Source organism: Monodon monoceros, unplaced genomic scaffold (genome assembly GCF_005190385.1).
Source record: "Monodon monoceros isolate NGI ecotype Baffin Bay Population unplaced genomic scaffold, NGI_Narwhal_1 Super_Scaffold_22, whole genome shotgun sequence".
Taxonomy (NCBI): domain Eukaryota; kingdom Metazoa; phylum Chordata; class Mammalia; order Artiodactyla; family Monodontidae; genus Monodon; species Monodon monoceros.
Window position 1 is genome coordinate 122,610,925 of NW_021703779.1, and position 24,779 is coordinate 122,635,703.

General features: G+C 39.6%; 1 protein-coding gene across 11 annotated transcripts in view; it reads left to right on the plus strand.

Annotated features, from left to right (window-relative positions):
• The first annotated feature begins 6,516 nt into the window (after positions 1-6,516).
• Positions 6,517-24,779, plus strand: part of FMR1 (fragile X mental retardation 1) — a 34,223-nt gene continuing 15,960 nt past the window's right edge. For all 11 annotated transcript variants that reach the window (XM_029240804.1, XM_029240793.1, XM_029240795.1 and 8 more), the window contains exons 1-7: positions 6,517-6,816; positions 15,249-15,301; positions 18,788-18,881; positions 21,478-21,549; positions 21,823-21,971; positions 23,049-23,142; positions 23,229-23,345. In XM_029240804.1, the coding sequence (XP_029096637.1) occupies positions 6,766-6,816; positions 15,249-15,301; positions 18,788-18,881; positions 21,478-21,549; positions 21,823-21,971; positions 23,049-23,142; positions 23,229-23,345 (630 nt within the window). In that variant the 5' untranslated portion in view covers positions 6,517-6,765. The remainder of the gene's footprint in view (positions 6,817-15,248; positions 15,302-18,787; positions 18,882-21,477; positions 21,550-21,822; positions 21,972-23,048; positions 23,143-23,228; positions 23,346-24,779) is intronic.

Below are 24,779 nucleotides of genomic sequence, written 5' to 3' on the forward strand. Positions count from 1 at the left end.
AAATTCTAGGGAAACCACTAAAATTTTTTAAAAGAAGTAAACTGATATCCTAAGAGAGAAGAAAACATACACATCATATAAATTGCTCAATTAAAGCCAGAGAAGACAGAAAAAGAGAGGAAGATTAAAAAAGAACAAGTGCAGGGCTTCCCTGGTGGCGCAGTGGTTGAGAATCCGCCTGCCAATGCAGGGGACACAGGTTTGTGCCCCGATCCGGGAAGATCCCACGTGCCACGGAGCAGCTGGGCCTGTGAGCCATGGCTGCTGGGCCTGGGCATCCAGAGCCTGTGCTCCACAACAGGAGAGGCCACAACAGTGAGAGACCCGCGTACCGCAAAAAAAAAAAAAAAAAAGAACAAGTGCAATGAATAGAAGAGTTACAAAATGGTATATTAATGCAACTATATGAATAATCACTTTAAATGTGAATGGTCTAAATACATGAATTAAAAGATGGAGACTAACAAAGTGGATTTAAAAAGAAGATACAACTATACATTGTTTAAAAAAAACTCACTTTAAATATAATGACACAGCTAGGGGGATTTCCCTGGTGGTCCAGTGGTTAAGAATCCATCTTCCAATGCAGGGGACACGGGTTCGAGCCCTGGTCGGGGAACTAAGATCCCACATGCCATGGGGCAATTAAGCCCATGTGCCACAACTACTGAGTCTGCATGCCACAACTAGAGAGCCCATGAGCCACAACTACTGAGCCCATGCGCTCTGGAGCCCACGCGCCACAACTAGAGAGAAGCCCGTGCATCGCAACAGAGAGCCCATACGCCACAACGAAAAGATCCTGCGTGCTGCAACTAACACCCAACACAGCCAAAAATAAATAAATAAAATAAATAAAAGACACAACTAGATTAAAAGTAAAGGGGTGAAGAGATATATACCATGCTAACACGAATCAAAGGAAAGCTGGATTATCTATGTTAATTTCAGATAAAGCAGGCTTCAGAGCAAGGAACATTATCAGGGATAAAGAAGAGCATTACGTAATGATAAAGAAGTCAATTCTCCAAGAAGACATAAAATTTCTTAATGTATACGCAGCCAACAAGAGTGTCAACATCTGTGAGGCAAAAGCTGACAGCTCTACAAGGAGAAATAGATCCATTGTTATATTTGGAGATTTCAACACCCTTCTGTCAGTAACTGATAGATTGAGCAGGCAGAAAATCAGTAAGGATATAATTGAACTGGACAGATCCATCAATCTACTTGATCTAATTGACAGCTATAGACTATTTCAGCCAACAGTAGGATACACATTCTTCTCAAGTTCACATGGAACATTCACCAAAAATGGTCCATAAAACATACCATAACAAATTTGAAATAGTAGAAGTCATACAATGTCTTCTCTCAGACCACAATGGAATTAAACTAGAAATCAACAACTGAAAGATAATTGTGAAATCCCCAAATATTTCGAGATTAAACAACACACCTCTAAATAACACATGGGTAAAAGGAGAAGTTTCAAGAGAAATTTTGAACTAAACTTAAAAAATACAATTTATCAAAATGTATGGGATACAGCAAAAGCAGTGGTTAGAGGGAGATTTATATACCAGCAATGAACAACTGGAATTTGAAATTAAAAATACAACACCACTTACAGGAGCACCAAAAAAAATGAGATACTTAGGCATAAATCTTATAAAATATGTACAGTATCTATATGAGAAACACTACAAACCCTTGAAGACAGAAATCAAAGAAGATCTAAGAATGATTAGACATCCATATGCATTTTATTTTATGCATATAAAAAATAAAATAAATAAGTCTAGACACAGATCTTATACATTTCACAAAAATTAACTCAAAATGGATCACAGACGTAAATGTAAAACACAAAACTATAAACTTCTAGAAGATGACAAGGGAGAAGATCTAGGTGAACTTAGGTTTGGTGATGACTTTTGGGGTACAATACCAAAAGCATGATCCATGAAAGAAAAAAATTGATTAAGTTGGACTTTTTAATTAAAAACCTCTACTCTGTGAAAGACTGTTAGGTGAATGAAAAGACAAGCCACAGACTGGGAGAAAATATTTGCAAAACACAATCTGATAAAGAGCTGGTATCCAAAATATACAAAGGACTATTAATACTCACCAATAAGAAAACAACCCAATTTCAAAATGGGCAAAAGATCTGAACAGATACCTTCTCAAAGAATATATACAGATGGCAATAAGCATATGAAAAGATGCTCCACATCATATGTCATCAGGGAAACGCAAGGTAAAACAGCAGTGAGATGCCACTGCACACCTGTTAGAATGGCCAACATCCAGAACACTGACAGCACCAAAAGTTGGGTTGGGCTGGCGAGGCTGTGGAGCAACAGGAACTCTCATTCATCGCTGGTGGGAGTGCAAAATGGTCCAGCCACTGTGGAAGACAGTTTACAGTTTCTTAGCAAACTAAACATACTCTTACCATGGGATCCAGAGATCACACTCCTAGGTATTTACCCATATGAGGTGAACACTTACGTCCATACCAAAACCTGCACATGGATGCTTATAGCAGCTCCATTCATAATTGCCAAAACTTGGAAGCAATCAAGATGTCTTTCTGTAGGCGAATGGATAAATAAGCTGTGATACATCCAGACAATAGAATATTATTCTTCCCTAACAAGAAATGAGCTATCAAACCATGAAAAGACATGGAGGAACCTTAAATGCTATTGCTAAGTGAAAGAAACCAATGTGAAAAGGCCCCATATTGGATGATTCCAACTCTATGACATTCTGGAAAAGGCAAATCTATGGAGACAGTAAAAAGATCAGTGGTTGCCTAGGGTTAGGGGGTCGAGCTGATGAATAAATAGGTGGAGCCCAGGGAATTTTTAGGGTGGTGGAACTATTCTATATGATACTATAATGGGGGGTGCATGACATTATGCATTTGTCAAAACCCATACACTATACAACACAAAGAGTGAACCTTAATGTAAACTAATGTATGGACTTTGGCTAATAAAATATGTCAATTTGGCTCATCAATGATAGCAAATAAACCACAGTAATGCAAGATGTGAACAATAGAGGAAACTGGGAGGGAGATACCAGGGAACTGACGTGCAAACTGTCTACTATCCGCTTGATATTCCTGTAAGTCTAAAACTGTTCTAAAACATAAAGATTAGTATTTAATTTTTTTTCTAATATCTAGTTCAAGGGAGGCGTCAAAGTGAAGTGAGATTGTCAGAGAACGTGTCATGAAAGAAGTGAGGCTTTAGCTGGCTCCAAGCGGGTCCATAGGATTTCTAGAGTTGGAAAGGGCAAAGGGCATTTTAGCTGGGATTGAGGCATGAAAAAGATTCAAAGGGCTCAAATTTCGAAGGAGCAGAAAATAACACAGAATAAATCAATACAAAGACAACAGTCAACAATTTAATGGAAGCTAGGGGCCAAGGCAAGTCTAGAGGTGCTGAAGCATCATTCCAACATCGGATAAATATAAGCACGGGAACAGATTTGACCCAAGCTGCATCCTCAACACATATTCATTCATTTATTCATTCATTTCATAAATCAGTAGGCACCTGCTATGTTCCAAACACTGTGGTAGGCACTGGGGACAAGCAGTGAATAAAAGAAACAAAAATCTCTGTTCTCACTGAGCTTATATTCTAGTGATAGGAGACAGAACTTACCTGATGTTTTCAAGAAATAGCAAAGAAGCCAGTATGGCTGGAATGGAGTGAAGGGAGGAGGTAGAAGGTGAGATCAAGGAGATAACAGAGGCCAGTGGGTGAAGGGCACTGAGACCAGAATTAATAAGGACTTTGGCCTTTACCCTGAGGCATTTAGGGTACAATTGGAAGGTTTTGAATAGCAGAGTGACTTGATTGACACCTGAATAGGGTCTGTCTCTGTGTTGAGAATAGACAGAGGATAAGAGTGGCTGCAGGGAAACCAGCGAAATTGTTACAATAATCCAGGTAAAAGAAGATAGGGACTTGGACCATGGTTTTAGCAGCACAAGTGGTGAGAAATAGATTGTGGACTCTGAAAGGATTTGTTGATGGATTCAACGTGTGAGAGAAAGAGAAGGTCAAAATGACCCAGTTTTAGGCCTGAGCAACCACCCTGAAGAAGGGGTTGCCAGTGAGAGAGAGAGAGAGAGAAGAATGTGGGAGGAACAAGCTGATGAGTGGGGCTGAGCCTGTGTCTGAATTCAGCTGAGCTGAGACTCAGAGTTAAGTGGGCAAAGACGAAATCATAGCACATACAGGTAGTGAGGATAGGCATGCATTCATTCATCCAACATTTCCTAAAATCAGCCACTTTGAATGTGCCAGGGACACAAAGATAAATAAGACGTCTTTCCTGCCCGTAAGGAACTAACAGTCCAACGAGGAAAACAGAAATATAAATAAGTGATGCTAGTATATTAAGCATCATGGGTGACATATTCAACATTTACCAAGTCCCTGCTATATGCCAAGCAGTATGGTGAGGAAGCAGGAGGTGTGTACAAAGTTCTTTAAGAGCACAAAAGAAATTCTTGCAAAGGTTTTAAACACATTCACAAGGATTTTCACCACAGTGTGACATCAGGGAGTTGGCAGTAACCTAGACGCCCATCACTAGGGAAATCACAGCAATGTGGATATAGCTCAAGAACGCAGTGTTGAGTGAAAACAGTGGGAAATAGAGATTTACAGCCCAGCACCATCTTTGTAAATGTAAAAGGCGTACACAAAACACCGCATGTCTTAAATGATCAAGGATCTATATCAAACATATTGCAGCTTGTGTCTAGAAGAAGAATGAGAGTGGGTATTGAGAAAGACGAGGACAAATAATTTAAACAATGTAAAATAATATAAATAAGAGAGGGGCCTTGCAGGGACTGGTGATGACAATGTGCTGAGAATTGAGGAGCAAAGTTAACTCTCTGCACCTGAGATACAAATAACAAGCTAATGGGAATCCAGCCAATAACCCTAATGAGAAGAATATTTCAGGGGGCCAAGAAGCATGGGGAGACATGAAGGCATGAAAGTGCATCAGCGGTTCAGGGAACACCACCAGGTTTAGTGCAGCTTGTAGTGGTTATGAAGAGCTGGTACTATTTGAATATTTGAACAACACCCTACACGTGGAAGGTATAACCATTCTAATCAATCTGTCCCCCTTTACTACACTGGGGTTAAAGCTCATGCTCTGCTCTGTTTCCATGCAGCCAACTGGTGAGATTCTCTTTCAGCCTCATTGGAATCTTTGCATCTTGTGACTACTCTAGAAACCCTAGTTCAATAGATCATCCCTGTTTACCATGGCCTCAAGGAATGTGGCCCTTGATCTGAGGCTTTCATGCTGGAGTTCCACCAGCAGCAATGCTGCTGCTCTGGCTAGGAGTGGGGTGGGAAGGGAACTGGAGGCCCAAGGATGCCTCGCATTCTGGGGCACCTGCCTGGGGCGGTTCAACCCGCCTCCACCAGCTCTGTTGGTCACATTCCAGCTGGAGTCATTTCCCAGCTCTGACCTATGTCTCAGTAGCACTCAGCACGGTGTCTGGCATATAGTAGGGGCTCAATAAACTTCTCAGTTGAATACAAGCCTTCCAAAGGAAACCTAGGTCAAGGTGGATACAAGCAGGACGCAGAAGCAGGAATGAGAAAGAACTGGGGTTTGCTGTACTATGGAGGGTAAAGGGAAAGAGCTGCAAGAAAACAGGTGCACAGGCCCTTGTAGACAAGTCGCCTCTGGTGCACGGTGGGCATACAGTAGGCGTGAAATAGTAGGGAAATAAACTGTAAAGAAATTAACAAGTGTTTAACACATTTTCTTTTTTACGTATGTCAAGTAAAAGTATGAAACTGAATCGAGAAAAGGGAAGTATGTGGGTCAGTGCTGGGTCTGTGGAAGGACTAACACTTCCAGAGGTCCTGACACACTCCACTGCCCCTCCGAGGACACAGAATGCATCCACAGGACGGCCCAAAATCTCTTGGGGAAGGGAGGGCGTTACTCTCACCTTCAGCCTCTAAGGGTCACCCAAGCCTGAGTCACCGCGGTTGCCACCGTCACTAGTTCAAAGTCTTCTTCAATCTAATTCTTCACCTTCATTCTTGTCCCCCACTCCACCTCCAGCTCAATTAGGCTCTGCCCCACTTTAAATAAAAACAAAAACAAAAACATCTCCAACCTAAGCCAGCCCGGACTTGGATAAGTGAACACACTAGTTTGCTACGGGAGGCCCTTTCCCACGCCTCGGCTTGCCCCCGCTAAAGGAACGGGCGCTCTGGTCCTCGCCAGGCGACGCGAAGCGGTGCGACCTGTCTCCGCCCTTCCCGCCTTCCCGCCCGCCGCCGAGCCCGCGCACGCCGAGCCCGCGCGCCTTACGTTCGGCCCGCCCCCGGTCCTTCCCCAGCAGCGCGCAGGCGCGCGCTTCTGGGCCCGCGAGGGGAAGGAGGGCGGGGCCGAGGGGCCGAACCCTGGGGGAAGAGGCGGCGTCGGTCATGTGATGCGGTTTCACTGTTTACACGCGGAGCGGCCGGAGCTTTCGGCCTCAGTCAGGCGCTCAGCTCCGTTTCGGTTTCACTTCCGGTGAGGGGCCGCCTCAGAGCGGGTGGTTAGCCGACGGCGAGCGCAGGCGGCGGCGGTGACTGCGGCGCCGCTGCCGGGGGGCGTGCAGCAGCGCGGCGGCAGCGGCGGCTGGGCCTCGAGCGCCCGCAGCCCACCTCTCAGGGGCGGGCTCCCGGAGCGAGCAGGGCGGACGAGAAGATGGAGGAGCTGGTGGTGGAAGTGCGGGGCTCCAATGGCGCTTTCTACAAGGTACTTGACTCCAGGGCAGGCCCCATCTTCGCCCTTCTTTCCCTCCCTTTTCTTCTTAGCCTCGGCCGGAGGCAGGCCTGGGGCCCTCTTCCCAAACGCCGCGCCCGGGGCCAGGGCGCGCTCGGCGGGATGTTGTTTGGGAGGGAAGGAAGGACCGGACTTCGGGCCTGTAGGAAGCCCCTTGAGCCCCGCTGCCTCTCCTGTATGAGGCCCCGGCGCCTGTCGGAATGAGAAGCGGGCAAGGAAAAGAGGGTGCCCTTTCGGGGACCGAGCCCCGGCAGGGAGAGCTGGGGATGGGCGAGGGCTGACGGCAGGTAGGAGATACGGGCGGGAAGGGCCGGTATCCGCGCGAAGTGACGGTGACGGCTTATTTCTGTTTTCTTAAATATCCTCTCCCAGTGGGATCCGGGCCTGACGTGTGGGTAGTTGCCGAGGAGCGGGGGGCGCTTCCGTCAAGCCGCCTCCTGCCTTGCAAAGAGGGTTTGCCATCTCCTTTGGCTTCTCTTTTCCTGTCCAGCGTTGGGACTTCGGAGAGCTCCACTGTTCTGGGCGAGCGGTGTGAAGAAAGAGTAGTAAGAAGCTGTAGTCGGTACCAAATCACAATGGCAACTGATTATTAGTGACCTTTCTTTGTGGATTTCAGAAAAGATTTTAGATTCAAAAGTTTCAGGAAGACCCAGACATATCCGAGTAATGGTTTAAAGAAGTTGGTAATCTTGAATATTCGTGGCCCCTCCTCGTTATAAATGTGGGCAAATTCAGGAATACAGATGCTTCAGCGTCTAAAAACATTGGCAGCTCTGCTACTTAAGAAAAAAAATTAACCCTCCAAGGGCCTGGATATATGCCATGAAACTTCAGGAAATTATCATTATTGGGGAATTTTTTTAAGTGAGTGGAAATAATTGTTCTGTGCTCCAAGGGCTTGACTATCTCCTCTGTGTAATGTTGCAGTGAACTGTATTGTTGAGGTTTTAAATAGGCATGCATGGGTTTCCTGCGGGCTTTTCTTTTTTTAAGTTACACCATTGCAGATCTTACTAATATCTTACATTTTCAAAAGGAGGCTTAAAAATATTTTCATATGTCGGTAGTGCGTCTCTTGGTCCATACTTGCTGTAGATCTAGCAGTCTATAAGTTCTCATTTCCTCTTGAATGTCTCTCTATAACTTCTGTAAGTAATGTCCCACCTTACTACAGTATCTTGGCGACAGAAGGTGCATATAGAAGGAAGCATGGGAATTAAATATTGCCATTGTCCAAGTGCAATTCTTAAATCTATATAGGATTACATAAACGTTTCAAACGAGGTATATAGGAAAATAAACATTGACTTAACTATATATGTGTTTACCAATTTTATGGAGATATTTGGAGATCAATATATTTAATGAGTGAGTAAAGTATGTAAACTGTTCCATACTTGTAGCAAAATGATGCAGTCAAAATTCTGGTTGCATTTTTTTCAGTGATCCATAATTCTGCTGGTTAGTTTGTGTAGAATCGTTCTGCTTCCTAGATTGGTAGTTTTACTCACTAGATTTGGGGCACTAACTGTAATAAATATGAGCAGGGGCTAATGGTTGAGCGGTATTCTAATAGATCTGTGATATTAGCTTAGATTAGATGCCACTCTTACTGTCTTTTAGTGGAGTTTGCTTGCCAGAGGGCAAGTAGTACATCGTGGTCTTGAAGGATATATTGTTCTGTTCGAGCAACCTGTGATTTGCTTCTGTGATTTTGCTTGCAAACTGATTGGAATATAAGAAAGACCCTCTATCTCTGCTCTTAATCTCCCCCTATTTTTGTTTTTTTAACGAAGTTGCTTAATTTGAAGGTGAATAAAAGGAATGGGTTGTCCCTTAGTTCCTTGAGGGGAAATATTAAACATGAACAAACGTGTGCAGAATTGCTGTTATGTTTATTTAGTTAAGGTTTTGTTTTTAAGAAAACCTCAAATGGTCTGTATTGGTAGAAAAATAGTTTCTATAATGAAAAGGTTTAAATTCTTATAAGGCTCAATATTGATGTGAGTTATAAAAGTAAAGCAAAAGTAAACTGAGTTACTTGTCCAGTGGGATGGGCAGAAAAGATGGGAAATAAAGATGAATAAAAAATGAACTATTATGGAGAAATGTTACATTTATGAAAAAATTGGGAACCTGGGTTCATCGGATTGATTGAAAAGGCTTAAAGAACTAAACAACTCAAACAGCTTCGGTATAATTGAATTCAGACTTTGATTTGCCTAACAGAACCACCATATTGTAAGGTACAGTTCTCCATCTTCTGAGCACATGGTCCAAATTTGCAGTATAAACTGGGTAGAGTATATGCTGGGAACAGTTGGGTTTTTTCCTCTAAAAAATTAACTCAAACTTAGGATTCAGAATTACCAGAACCATGAAACCTAAACCCTAAGATTGTAACAGCTCATTTCTATTTTTCCCTCTGGTGTTTATTCTTAAAAACTCGAAAGTTGGATTTAGTAACTGTCAGAGCCACTACTTTTGTGCTTAGGTATTTCTTTGACTTAGAAAAAGTCATGTAATGAAAATTTTCTTCACATTTTCTCTGAAGTCTTCTGTACTTCAAGGAAGTAAATTGTTCAGGTCAACCACATGTTTTTTTCTTCCCAGTCTAAATAACCTTTTTAGTGTTTAGTATCTTTATGGAAGCATCAGTACTCCCCTTTTGAGTTGAGCATTTTCCAACTTCATACTCACACACTCTGAAAGCCTCCAAATTATTCATTAAATGTAAAATTCAGTGGTATAAGAATTGGCTTTCTGATTCCTGCCCACTATGGGAATGTGCTTCCTGAGATGACTACAATCGTGCTTTTAACTGTTAACAGGTGCTGAGAGCTCTTGAGGTGCCAGGCAGGGTTCTAGGTGCTTTACCTCTCTTAATTTGTTTAATCACCTCCCACAACCCTGAGTTACCATTGTTATTTCCAGTTTATAGATGAGGACATAGATGTACAGATAGATGAGGTAAGTGAGTTATTACTAAGTGTCAGAGCTAGTAAGGGTCAGATCTGGGCTTTGAGATCAGGTAATCTGACTTCCTGAAATGATGAAATTTAGCTTAAAGAAATGAATTGGATTGGATTTCCTGCCCATTTTTGTAAATTTCATTGTAACTTTGTATTTGTTACTGTAATAATGCCTTAGCATTATTTTGTAAGTACAGTTGCAAGGATATTACCATTGACACAAAGACATCACAAAATATTGAGCTTATGTATTAGCTTCCTTTTTATTAACTCTTGCACCTTGACACATTACACTGTAATTCTTCATATGAATGCCTATTAATGAAAGATAAAGTTAGAAATCTTTAATGCTCCTATGAGGTTTGCTTTTGTTACATTGGGAACACATAAGAACTGAAGCATTCAAAAGTTAGAATACATACACACAGGAAAATTAATAACTCATTTAATACTATTCTCTCTATACCTGTGTGTTGTCTTTGCGTCAAGGTGAACCAGAAAGGATGCATTTTTCTCAGAATTTGTGGTAAATGCCCAAGTGAAGGCGAGTATTCCTAGTCATGCACTGTGGTTGGAAGAATTGTTGATGAGGTTTATTGTACTTTTCCCTTCCCATTGTTCATTCTCATACATTGTTAGTTCCCACATTCAAAGGGCGGCAAAGCAATAACTTGCTTTATATGTGAAGCCTTGGGTTTGAATCGTATTTTGTCACATTTCATATGTCCTTATTGTCTATCTCCTACAGATTTTCTTTAGGAGGGATATTTTGCAATGCTTTTAAGTTTTCTCTAATGAGAATTATCAATGCACTACATGTGCTGTCTTCAGTGATAATGTAGTAGTTGTGTTCATCGGTGGTCAGGGGCTTACATTGAAATTTCTCTGTACAATCTAGGGTGTGAGGTGTAGTGGAAGAGTAAGACTTCACCCAAATAGGGACAGACTTTCTTTTAGTTTCAGCAATCCCGGTGATGTAATGTTTGACTTAGATATCTCTAGTCATTACACACTTTGGTTAGTATGATTTTATGATTGCCTCTTTGGCCCAGTTGCCAGGTGGGGGATCCCATAATGATTTTTTGATTTTCTGTTTATTCCCCCTGATAAGGAGCCTGTGTCTGTCTTTTTTTTCTTTCTTTCTTTTTTTCATTTATTTATTTATTTTTGGTGTGTTGGGTCTTTGTTGCTGCACACGGGCTTTCTCTACTCTTCATTGCTGTGTGTGGGCTTCTCATTGCGGTGGCTTCTCTTGTTGGGGAGCATGGGCTCTAGGCATGTGGGCTTCAGTAGTTGTGGCACATGGGCTCAGCATTTGTGGTTCGTGGGCTCTAGAATGCAGGCTCAGTAGTTGTGGTGCACAGGCTTAGTTGCTCCGCGGCATGTGGGATCTTCCCAGACCAGGGATTGAACCTGTGTCCCCTGCACTGGCAGGCAGATTCTTAACCACTGCCCCACCAGGGAAGTCCCACTGTGTCTGTCTTTAACTGCACTTTTAGCGCCTTTCTCAAACCCCAAAGATTTTCATCACTTTTTCTTCTGAAAGTCTAAATAATCTTTTAGTATTTAGTATCTTTGAGAAAACAGCCTTTTCTCTTTCTATCCTAATTTTTAAATCTTTTTTTAAGTGTGCTTTTGTTGAGACGTAACTTTCTCAGATGCAAGAGTGTTTATGGTTCTGCATCTTTTATAAAATATGCCCCTCTCTGCTTTACCTCTCATTTATTTAGTGCCGACTATGTGCCAGCCATCGTGCTAGGCACTAGACATGTGTGATTTCATTATTCACAACAGCTTTAGGAGGCAAGTCCAGTTCCCCTGTATCCATTCCTTACTTACACAGACAAGGCATCTGAGGCCCAGAGACCATTTCTTGGAGAGTCCCACAGCTGTTATGTCTTAGATCCAAGATTTTGAACCTATCTCTCATTCACAGCAAAACTCTTAACCACTAAGTTTACTGACTCTAGTAAGAGCCCTAGCTCTCATCCAGTCCCATGCAGCTCCCTTCTTGTATTCATTCAAACCCATTCAGTTGCCTTCTTTGGTAACCAACCCCTCAGGAATCCGCTGAACCTATCTTCTCATCAACTTTGCTTGATGTAGACAGGTAGAGAGCACAACAAAACATAGTTTTCCCAGTTGTTGGTGTGTGGGGTGATAATGCTCTGGGGTGGCCAGGGAAGGGAAGGGTATGAGTGTTGGGGTAAGGCAGGGGCAGGGCCGAAAAGGAGGGTTATTGGAGAAAGTATGATGAGAAGCAGAAAGATGGGACCTTTGTTGGAATTTTAGCAAAAGGCCTCAGGAGTCAGAGGAGACCTTTGCAGCCTCTGAGTTTCTTTTATTCCCCTTATTACAGCAGCAACAAGAAGGTATTCCATGCCTTCTGTATTCACATAATATGCAAACAGTGGCTAAAAATGACTGGTTTGGGAACAGTCACGCCAACATCCATATACAGGTAAGCCTCATTAACTCGAGGCAGTGGCCGCCGTAAGCTGTGATGATTACTCAAACCATTTTTGACACCCTACATCCGGAATTGCTTTTAGTGTCTTTGAAAACTTGGAAGCTTTTTTTTTTGTTTTTTGTTTTTTTTTGGTTTTTAATAGTCACACAGTTGCAGATCTTCCTCCTTTGAAGGGACGTTTAATTTTAGGAAATAGGTAAATGTGGTGAATGAGTGTGATTAAACTGTACAATAACTTTTTGGCAAATAGAAAAAAATTAAAATAGAGCAATTAAGTAATGAGACTAACTTTTAGAGTGCTTTCAAGGTGGATTTGAAAACAGTCCCCAACATTTGTAAATGTTTTAAATCAGTGCTATCCAGTGGAACTTTCTGTGATGATGGAAGTGGTCTCTACCTGCGCTGTCCTCTACAGTAGGTACTGAGCCCTGTGTGGCTTTTGAGCACTTGAAGTGTGGCAAGTGTGACTCAGACTGATTTTTAATTTTATTTAATTGTACTTAATTAAATCAAAATATGTACATATGACCAGCAGCTTCTATGGTGAGCAACAGCACGGTTTTAGACAAGGGCAGTAGTATTGGAAAGGTACCTGATTTAGTGAGAACAGTTCTTCACCCAGCTGTAACAAGGTTCTCTTAGCTGACTAAAGGACTTAACATTTTCAGCATATAATATACAGTAAAGAACTAACACTAGTTACTGCCAAGGCATGCAAACATAAAATTTTAGACAAGGATGGAGACAGAGCAAAGACATTTTTTGGTAAATAAGGGATTAGCTCCTAATAGGAGTCCCACCCTCAAAAAGCAGGTTGTTAATTTGGTATTCGCCATCATGTAAACACAAGGGAGAAGTTGGGGTGGGGGAGTCTGTTTTTCCTTTCTCCGTAATTTGTGGGACTTACTTTATAGAACTAAATGTCGAATTCCTCCAACTTTAACTCAAAATCAAGCCTTTCTGTTGCTGAAGTAATAGGCAAACCCCTGAGAGCACTGGGGGCATGCGCCCTTATAAAATCTAGTATATTCTAAAATATCATGGTCAGTATTAAACTAGAGTTCTTGAAATACTCTGAAGAGAATGGGTGTGATTTAAATATGGCTAAGGAAAAATAAGCAAGATCAAAATGATAGGAAGAAAATGTGGATCCCCCCCACTTTAAACCAGCAACTATAAAGATACACATACATGCTTAATTTAGAAATAATAATTTAGCCATTTTGAGTATCGCAGAACACCTAGATTCCATTATAGTCCACCTTGATCTTACAAGGAAACTGTCTTCTAGCATAGCTTTGCATTTATTCTTTTGCATGTGGATATCCAGTTGTCCCAGCTCCATTTGTTGAAAACAGTGTTCTTTTTTCCCCATTGAATTGTCTTGGCTTCCTTGTCCACAAAGGATTTACTTCTACCGCACCCCAAGCTGTTGCTCCAGGTCTAAGCCTTTGCTCCTGCTGCCCATTAGGCCTGCTGGGCCTCCCCATCCTCCACTCCCTAAGTTGGATAGGAACCTCGTCCTCTTCCGTTTGTCTTTCCTGACCAACATACTACCACCCCACCACCCACATACCTTTCCTCCGAGGCTAGGATAGGAACCCCTTAGGCAATGATCCATGATAATAACTATTCATTGAACCCTTAATAGGTACTCTGAAGTTCAACAGTAAATAAAAGGCCTATATCGCCCACCCTCAGGAAGCTTACTGTTGGTAGGAAAATGGGCAAAAGACTATAGTGGGATAAGTTTATAGTGAGGATACTCAGAAGATGCTATAAGAATGTAGAGGATAGAATTTAACTTAGTCTTCTGGGTTTTCCCATAGCAGCTGACATCTGAACTGAATTGTAAAAGACCAGTAGGAGATAGCTAGGTGAAAATAGGGGAAGGACAATAGGAAAGAAGGAACAGCAGCATGTACAGAGAGGCCCAAGTAGTTTAGCACTGCTGGATCACAGCCTGCAAGGATGTGAAAGATGAAGCTTGGAGTGGTGAGCAGTGGGGCCAGGTCACAAAGGGCCTTTTTCAGGCAGAGGAGTTTGACCATAATCTTGCAGACAGGGAGAAACCACGGAAGGACAGAAACATGTACAGAACACATTGGAGTAAGAAGCTTAAATCTCTAAAGCCATTTTAAAATGAATTAAGATATAAAGCCCCTTGGGTTTCTTTATGCTTTATCCTACTCCTCTAATTGTCAAAACAAAAACAAAACCTCCTTTCCTGCACCTATTAAAAACTTAATTTTATAGAATTATGGACAGCATGCTGATTAAAGAATTCTTGATAATTAGTTAGCTATTACTTTTGTTATGTCCTTCTGCAGATTATTAGCAATTGCGTCATCAGATTTAAAAGATTTAAACCTCTGTACTTTATATTACTATTTCTTTTTTGCCAAGTGCCTGCGAGATTGAGAATTTAATTAAACTCTGGTAATTGGACTTTTAGTGGTATTAGCAGCACATTGCTTTTAAAGAGAACTTAGTGTACTTGTGCATATATAGATTTGAAGTTATATTTAGTTATTTACTATTGTATTCTCCTAAAATTGTATTAAGGAGAAAAAGATAGGTTACAACAGATCTACACTGACTGGTATATAGCTCTGGAACAAGTTTCTTAGTTTCCAGTACTTCTAGCCTGAAGTATACCTTCAGCTTTGCATTGTAATTTTCAATTTACTTGTCTGTCTTTGTCCTATGAGATGCTGAACTCTGGAGCAATTCTTTGTGTTTTATTTTAACTAATGAGTATTCCTAGGGCCTAGCACATAGTAGGTATCTAAATATAGATGTGATTCATGAATGAGTGATCCTCACAAACTGACAAACTTTCATTTGAAGCTTCATTCTGTTGTTAAACATAAAATGTTTGGTATCTGTAAAGTGTAACTGAAAACAAAAATGATGTTTAAGCTTAGAAGTTAATTTAACTGTGGTGGTTTTTTTTCTTATAGGCATTTGTAAAAGATGTTCATGAAGATTCAATAACAGTGGCATTTGAAAACAAGTAAGTGTCCTGATATAATTTTAATATTTAGGTTCTTTAATATTTTATGCTAATTTTCCCTTTTACTCCTCATTTTAAAAAATTCAAGTGTAGTTTGAGTGTTTTTCAGGAATGGATCTTCGTGTTACTGACCAGGAAGTTCGTGAACAACTCAATATTAAACCAATGGAATGACTGTTCCTGCTAATGACCTCCGAGATTCCTTTTGTATAATCTTGATCCTTACACCTCAGTCCCCTTGAATGTGGAGAAAGAAACCAGATTCTTCTGTATTAGTAACTGAGGGTTTGAATAGGAATATTTGTAAATGTTAAAAGATGAAAATGAATGGATTCACGGGTACTGGGAAAGTCGATATGAGTTTTGTAATATTAAATCTAAAATTGATGGTTTTAGTCATCTGGTATATTTTATTGGAAATAATTGTGTTTGCCCATTAACATTTTTATCTGTTTCATATGTTTATAATCATTAATAGCAGTAACTGATCGTTTCTGCTTTCTTCTGCTAGGTGAATAAATAAAAATACTTAGAGGCCTAGGAACATTAGCTATACAAAGGCATCAATAGTATAGATGTTAGCATTTTATTGGGGGAGACAGGTCTCTTGACTGAATTTTTTAATGCTAATAACGGCTATTTTCAGAGTAGCCATTCAAGAATATAAAGTACATATAAACTCCTTAACCAGAGTATAGATGTGGTCATGATCTTAGGATTTTACTGAACTCTGAAGTCTGGCCAACAATTATAATGTTTGGCTTTTATTTACCAAGAGAAATTAATAGTGTATCAAAAGCAGATTGCAAGTCTACAGAGAGAAGAAATAAATTAGTGGTTGCTTAGTGGCTGGTGGGGGATGGAGAGCCATAGCTAAAGAGTATGGGATTTCTTTTTGAAGTGATGAAAATTTTCTAAAATTGACTGGTAATGGTTGCACATATCTGGGAATATACTTAAACCCATTGACTTGTACATACACTTCAGTGGATGCTTATATGGTTATGTGAATTATATCTCAATAAATCTGTTAAAATACAGTATCTGACCCAGACGTGCTGTAATTAGAATGTTAGCAGAATCTTGTAGCTGCCAACAGGGCAAAGTACAGTTGACCCTTGAACAACATGAGTTTGAACTGTGTAGGACCACTTATATGTGGATTTTTTTCAGTAGTAAATACTACAGTAGTGCACGATCCAGGGTTGGTTAAATCCGTGATGCAAACCACAGATATGGAGGAACTGTGGCTACGGAGAGCTGACTATAAGTTATCTGTGCATTTTTGACTGCACAGAGGGTCAGCATCCCTAACCTCTGAGTTATTCAAGGGTCAACTGTAGTTTTCTCGGATGCCTAAAACGCATTTAGGGAGATAGATAAAAGGATTTAGAGTATCCAGCCCAATTCTCAGCTCTAGACAAATAGTCTTGGTGCCAAATACAAGTTTGGATAATAGAATACCTTTCTCTGAATACATAGAGCCAAAAGTTCCAGAATGTGCCTCTGCGTGATTATCCATGCATTATACACTAGATAACAGCATCACACCTCTAACAGAGGAATCTTTGATAACTGGGAGAGTAATTTTTTGTCTTGTACTTATACTCTTATCTGCTTGCTTCCATCACTAGGTAAACACTGTTTCCCATAAAGGGAGAGTTATCTTTATTTGCTACTCTTTTAGTTTCTCCTATAGTCCTTAATCTAAGGTATTAAGCAAACACTTATTTCCTCTGTGCATTCAAGAATGTATCTGTATTTGTTTATACAGTGATAGATCAGTTCTCATTTGTTTTCAACCAGATTTTTACTATAAACTTAAAATTATTCTTTCTATGGACCTCCTAATTGTCTGCTGTACCGTAGCTGTGTACAAGTTTCTCTTCTAGCTGTCATCCTGGGAGTTTGAAATAGATCAACTTTTTCCTTGTGTTTGTGTAGTATGTATGAGATTCAACACTGGGTTTGAGCATGTCACCAGGATTTGATAGGTCCCTACCAAAGTAGTACTTTCCTTGCGTTTCCTTTTTGTTTTTCTGGTTTTTTAAAACAAACAAAAAACAAACCTGATGTTTTGTAAAACTTCAGACTATATTTACCCTTTCTTTCCTTTCAATCATAAAGAAACTCCTATAATACCACATTATTTTAGATGCTTTCTTTTTGCCTTCCATATTTCGTATTTTTTGAATAAAAAATTCGATTTTTGTCTCTATACTTAAGACAAAATAATTCTTTGGAATGAAGAAACTTTATTATTATATGCTTTACAAATCAAATTTAGCAATGAGTCTTTAACATGTTAAGTCATTGAATTCAGTAAGTATATTAAAAAGTTTTTCTGAAGTAAAGACTTTTGTTTGTTTGTTTGGCCACGTTGCACAGCTTGTGGGATCTTAGTTCCCTGACCAGGGATTGAACTTGGGGCCCTGGCAGTGAGAGCACCGAGTCCTAACCACTGGACCACCAGGGAATTCCCTAAAGACAATTTTTTTTACGTTTCAGAGTTTTCAAGGGTGTATAATAATACAGAAAAGGGGTTCAGTGTAACATAGGCCCTAATCATATTTCCACAAATTCTGACTTACCTACCCTGCTATCTTATATAATAGCTCTTCTTAAAAAAAGAAAAAAGCAGTTTTCTCAGTAGGATTTTATTTAGAGAGCCCTTTAGCAGAAAACCCAGAAATGACTGCTCTAGCAGTTGAATCCTCCAGTGTTTCTGCAAAGTTTATCTCTTAATATTCTATATCATTGTAGATATAAAAGAATAATTTGGTGTTTTTCAAAATTGTTCCACGTAACTTTAAATTAAAAAACATAGGCAACTTACTGAACTCCTATAGGCTGTCTCCATCGGGTTTCTGTGGTTTAGGAGACCCCACCAGGCCAGTGCATTGCTGGTACGTCATACTGATCAGCAGCCATCTATCCATGGCAAGAACTGACCACCTCGCGGGATCTAAAATTTAAAGGGGGAAAAGTGAGTTGTGAATTGCTAATGTGCTGACTGCCCCATTTTGCTTGGGAATTAGAGGGCATTTAGGACCAGTTTCTGTGGTCATCGGAATGTGGTTACAATTCCTTTGCAAGTGGAAGTATGGTGATGACGTTACTAACACTTACTGTTACTAACGTATTTAAGCATCAAAGGAAATTGCTGTTGTGGCCCTAAGTTTAGAACTCTTAGAGGTTGAAATTATTGGAAGAAAGACTTGTTTGGAAAATTGTAATGTTGATCTATTGTGTTTAGAGAAATATTCCAACTGGAACTACAAGGCTGCTGTGCTGCATGCAGAGTTGTTGAAATGTGTCTATATTGCCATTATGCCCCACTCGGCAGAACACTGACAGTTTTAAAGCATTTGCTTCTTTAAACTAGAAAACCAAAGGGTCACACTTAACCAAAAGTTGATGGCAGCATGGTCATTGTTTCCATTAAACCAAAAAACATGTTAAATAATTGCATTTGCTTATTTGCAGCTGGCAGCCAGAGAGGCAGATTCCATTCCATGATGTGAGATTCCCACCACCTGTAGGTTATAATAAAGATATAAATGAAAGCGATGAAGTTGAGGTAAGTTTCCCCTGCCATCAAGTTATTAAGCACTGAAGAAGGGGGAGCATTTAATTTGCCTGTGCCTTTTGTATCCCTTGTCTTTAACACTTTTCAATCTGCATTGAGAATTATAGCTCGGATGTATATGTGCTTTTGACTGCTCCATCTTAATAATGATTGGAAGTAATACATTATGGATGCTTAAGTGTGGCTGCCTGAGCAGCACTCAGGGTGCAGCTTTGAAAGTCACCACTGATTTCCTTTGCCCACTAGTATTTCTTTCCCCCCTTCCCTCATTCTCTGAATCTTTTGTTTGAATAATATATTGTTAGCTTACAACTGTGTCCCCATTCTAAGTAAAATGGGTTAGGAAAAAATCATTCCTTAACGATAGAGCAGCATCCTAGGCTTGCTTTAAGTAGCAGAAAATCTTCCTGGGATATTTGTAAAAACTCATCTGCGAGTTTTAGTCTATACACATACAGGTAAAACATCTTTTCACAGAAGATGCTATGAACCAACTGCTTATGTGCCATTGATGTCTGACCAAAAAGTGCTATGGAGATGTAGCACATTGACAAAAACATTATATTTGTGATTTCTCTAGCCGCTGAAGACTGTTGTGACACTTAAGGCACTTGGGGTCTGCTTTATGTTGTAGTTGGTCTATATAGTATCCTTTTCTTCCTCCCTGTTTGTGTACTCCATTTTAAGCTTCTTCTCTTCTCCACGATGCCTTGTTAACAGTTGAATTTCATGAGCATTTGTGGTATGATGGAAGCAGCTAAGAATCCATTTGTACAGGTCAGGTAAGGTGTACTAGGTCCTTGAATTCTTATTTTCTGTGCTAGGTACAGATGGTCAGTGAAACAGAAGAGGCCCCAGCCTTGACAAGGTCACATTCTAGTGAGGATAGCTAATATTATGGCAGTTGTAAGTCCTAGGAAGAGAAAAAGAGGATGAAAGGTGATGTAGGGGCAGGAGTGCTATTTTAGAGAGTGCTCAGAGAAGGTCTCTGGATGTCCAGGCCTGTGTTCTTTTCTCTACAGCTTTATAGTGGAAATAGAATAAAGTGCTATTTATTTACCAAAAATATACTCAGTACTTACTAGGTGAAAGGAACTGGGCTTGGTTTTGTGACGGATCCCAGTAGGGAGCACAAACAGTGTCTGTACTTGAGGACCTTTAGCTGTTCACTTCCCCAGGAGACTACGAGCTTCCTGAAGTCAAGGACCAGGACTTTTGGTCTGTCTATATCAGAAGGCCTCATAATAGTGTTTGGATGGATAAAGGGGACTGTTTTTTCTTTTTTTCCCCTCTCAACTGAGTCACATGACAGGTGGTAACCAGTGAGATGCTGTTGCTACAGTGACCTCACTAACTGAGGTTGTCGCTCTAGCTAGCGCAGAGCTGAAAGGAATTGATGGTCTCAAGAGAGAAATGTAGGTTAAATCAAGTTGTACTGAGTCACTGTATTGTATAACCATTAACTTAGGTCTTTTGGTCTGTCTGTACCACAAACGCTCATAATAGTGATGAATAGAGGGGACTTTTTTCCCAACTTAGTCACACAACAGATGGGAACCAATGAACCACAGTTGCCAGGATGACCTCATTGTGTTACATAACAATTAACAAATAACTGAGGTTATTTCTCTGGCTAGAGCAGAGGTGAGAGGAAGTGTTGGGGGCAAGAGGGAAAGGAGGTTGAGTTCAGTTGTATTTCATCTTTGTGTTGTGTAACTATTAACTTCAGTAGTAAAAGGGAGATGAGAGTTGGAGCCTTGAGTTGCCGGTCTTCTCTCCTTTCCTCTCCTCCCCATCCTCCTCGTCCTCCCTGTGTTGTCTTTCTGCTTCTGAGTATTTCTGTCTCTCTCCATGTGTCTCTTTTCCTATTAACCTTGATTTGCTAGTGTCTTCACAAAAGGTTCCGTGCTGCACATCATAAGTGAACTGTGAAGTGGTCGCCAGAGAGATCAGTTTAGAAGAACTGATCCACAGTGTGTGAGAGCAGGAACGTGGTATCCAGAGGATTGCCAGCGTGGAGTTGTCCATTTTAGTGGAGAGGGGACAGGAGACCAGAGAGTGACCGAGGATCTGTCCGTTTAGTTCCCAGGATACGTGAATGCCAGGTGGTATCCTTAGTGAGCTGAGTAGTCAGCGGCCTTACCCATTCAGTGACCATGCAGCCAGGAAGTAGGCCAGGGTCAGTAACTTCCAATTTGTTATTTGCTTATTAGAGTAAAACAAAAACAAATCTGTCTTTACATTTTTTAGATACATTTTCATAGCTCTCAAAGTACCCAAGGAAAGTATGCCCAGGTTTATGAATGGTCATCTTTTCTTGAGCATTCATATTCAGATTACTGATTATTACTGAGGCAGCATAGAGAAATAGGAAAGCACTTTTTACAGGACTCTCCCAGGTAATCAGGTAGTTTCTGAGTGTGTGTCTATGTCTAGAAGTAGGGGTGCAATCTGGCTTAAAGTCTACAGCTTACGGGCTTGAAAGACACCTAAGGTCATTTTAAGAAATTTTCCTTGATGTCTGATAATTTATAGATTTCTGAATGATGTTAATCATGAAATATTCTATGTTGTAATTTTTGTGTAGGTTTATTCCAGAGCAAATGAAAAAGAGCCTTGCTGTTGGTGGTTAGCTAAAGTGAGGATGATAAAGGGTGAGGTAGGAAAATGCCTATTTAAATTTTTTTTCTTATGCGATTTCCCTTTTCTAAAGCCAGGTATACTACATTTCAGTCTGGATTTCTGTTTTAAAGTAATATCTAACTTGAACATTTTATTTAAATGTTTACATGTTCAGTATATTTCGTGTGTTTGTTAGTTGATCAAATAGTTTTTTTTCCTCTAGAGAATTGAAAAACAACTGAATAGGTATAGCTTCTTGTTCTTACTTTAAACACTGTGACCAGGAATGACTTTCATTTATTTCTCACAGTTTTATGTGATAGAATATGCAGCATGTGATGCTACATACAATGAAATTGTCACAATTGAACGTTTACGATCAGTTAATCCCAACAAACCTGCCACAAAAGATACTTTCCATAAAATCAAACTGGACGTGCCAGAAGACTTACGACAAATGTAAGTTGGTATGCAAGAAAAGGCTGAGAACTTAGAGGTGCTATGCAATTAATTTAAAAGAATATAAGTTTTCAAATAATAGAAATCAATTTTTAAATTCAGTGAACATTGGCAAAAATGGTTTGCAAAAGTAGTGAAAAAAACATGTTTAGCTTTTTCCAGTTATATAATCAAGCCAACATTCCACTTGTTTAAACTTACTTGGTTACATACATGGCTAATGTACATTTGTTTTCTAAAATACACATTGTTCATAGAATTTTAAGATTTTGAAACTGGTTAATACAGATATTCTGTCCTAAGTCACAAATCAATTTCTAGGCAATGGAGATTTGTCCAGGTTTTTTCCCTTTTAGCTAGTATTTTCAGATAAATATGTAACAAGTAGAGCTTAAAGAAGCTTCAAAAGGTCATCTCTCTTATAATCCTTGATCTGAAGTAATGCTTAAAGACCTTTTAGAGAAGAAATTCCTTTTTAAAAATTTCATCAAGGGCGTATATTAAGTGTGATTTGGACATGTCACACCTTAGATAAACAGTAACTTGTATTTCACAATACACAGAAATCCTGCTTCTTGATTATAGAGATTGCATATGTATGTTTGTGCCTTCTGATTCTTAATCATTTCCTTCTCTCCCTTAAATTGGTCAGTACTTTTTCTTTAGAAAAGAAACAGCAAAACAAAATTGGGTATCCTGTAGCTATCCCCAAGAGTGTTCAACAGTTGACTCAAGAAAATTAGTGACCTACCATATGTAACTGAAATCAGGAAGCCTGCAGGGGAGAGTGGTTCCCCTAAAGATGTCACCTCTGGTCATCTAAGACCACCAGTAATCCCCTAAGAACATAACTGGTTTTTTCCTTTCTCTGTAATCTCATATGCTTGATTGGCCTGAGTATATCAGAAATGTACAGCAAAGGAACTAAACTGTTAAATGGATACAGCATATTTTGCATAAATCAAGTTTAAGATGAATCTACAGTTCTACTAAGTGCAAATGGCTCTGTATACATTTGTACCAGTAGTTGGTAATCAGTCATCTGAACTTCACAGTGGATATTGTTTTTATTTCTAGGTGTGCCAAAGAATCGGCACATAAGGACTTTAAAAAGGCAGTTGGTGCCTTTTCTGTAACTTATGATGCAGAAAACTATCAGCTTGTCATTTTGGTGAGTGTGTTTGAGTTGTCTATTTTTGGTGTATTTCATTTAGGGCATTTGCTTTGATAATAATGATGTTGATTTATATCCTTTAGTCTATCAATGAAGTCACCTCAAAGCGTGCACACATGCTGATTGACATGCACTTTCGGAGTCTGCGCACTAAGCTGTCTCTGATACTGAGAAATGAGGAAGCCAGTAAGCAGCTAGAGGTGTGTGGCTTTGCCTAGGGATGGTTGTAAGATTATCTAGAAATAACTGTGTGTTTACAAAACTTGAATATGGGCAGCTTGTCCTTTATTTATTGTTTCTTAGCAATTCCTTATATTCTATATTTTGAAAAATGAAATTGTACAGTGCATAATCGTACTAAAATTTTTATGCCTGAGGTTTCAGAATTAAGCAGCAGTTTATGTATGCTAAGGAACTTCTGGCCAACTCACTTTTTACTAGAAGTTCATCAAAGCTGCTAATAAAATGAAGCAATGCTTCTTCCATATAACATGTTATCATTAAAGTACTAGAGAGTATTTAAATATCTAATCATATTCCTTTCATTATGTATGTTTATCTCTGTTTAAAAGGGTATAGAACTTCTTCATTCTAATTGGTTGTCACTCTTTAAAACTCCTGTCTTCAGATTCCTGCCAGAGGCTATTTCCCTAACTTACTATTTCGTCTCTTAAGGTGCATTTTATCTACTTTTATTAATCCTCCAATAATTTCCATCACCATACATTTATTTTCATTGATAACTATTTAGTACTTCCATCCATTACCATAGAAACTAAATGGATCTTAGTTTCATGTGCCAACTGAAGTATATTATTGTCAGATTCCAGAGTTCCTCATCATTATTCATTTCGTTAGAGGGAAAACACCATGCAGTTGAAATAGTAAAGAAAAAAAGGAGTTCCAAACTGCATTTTAAGAGAGAAGGTGACTACTACTAAAGGCTGTATTCTTGTAAAACTCTGTGAAACGTGCCACCTTCCAATTTAATATGTGATCGCTGAGCTCTCAGCAGGAGAGGAGACATTCATATCTCCTTTTGCTACTTTGTTTTCCTTACGGCCATATGGAGGTCTATTTAATTGGTTTTTACTCTCATTCTTTCTTGATGTCCCTGTGTTCACAAGTTTGTGGTTTCTTTAGTGATTCTCTCATAGCTTTTAGGCCAGAACAGCCTCCTTACTTTCATTGTGAGTATTGTGGAAATATACTCATTTACCTCTTCTTAAACATCTAATTCTTCTTAAATGGTCTGTTATCAAACCTTTGGCTTATCATTTATCAGTGAATTATCAATTGAAAAGAATGAACCAGGTGAATGAACCAGGACTCAAAAAACATGACCTCTTGAAAAGTCCTAGGAATATTTGATACATTTTGTTGCTCTAGTCTACAAAAAAGGATTTTATACTTTTTAAATTGTTTATAGTAGTTACACTCATTCATTCAAATTATCAGGTATGTTGAATAATGAGAAACTAGCGTGCATGCCTGTCTTTTCTCACTACTAATATTAAAGAGATCCACATATTCAGATACGAAATTTCCATTTTTCAACATGAGCCACTAATATGTTTGGTTTTCATTAATGGCATGCTAGAACTAAACATTAAATTTTGATAATACTATCTAAA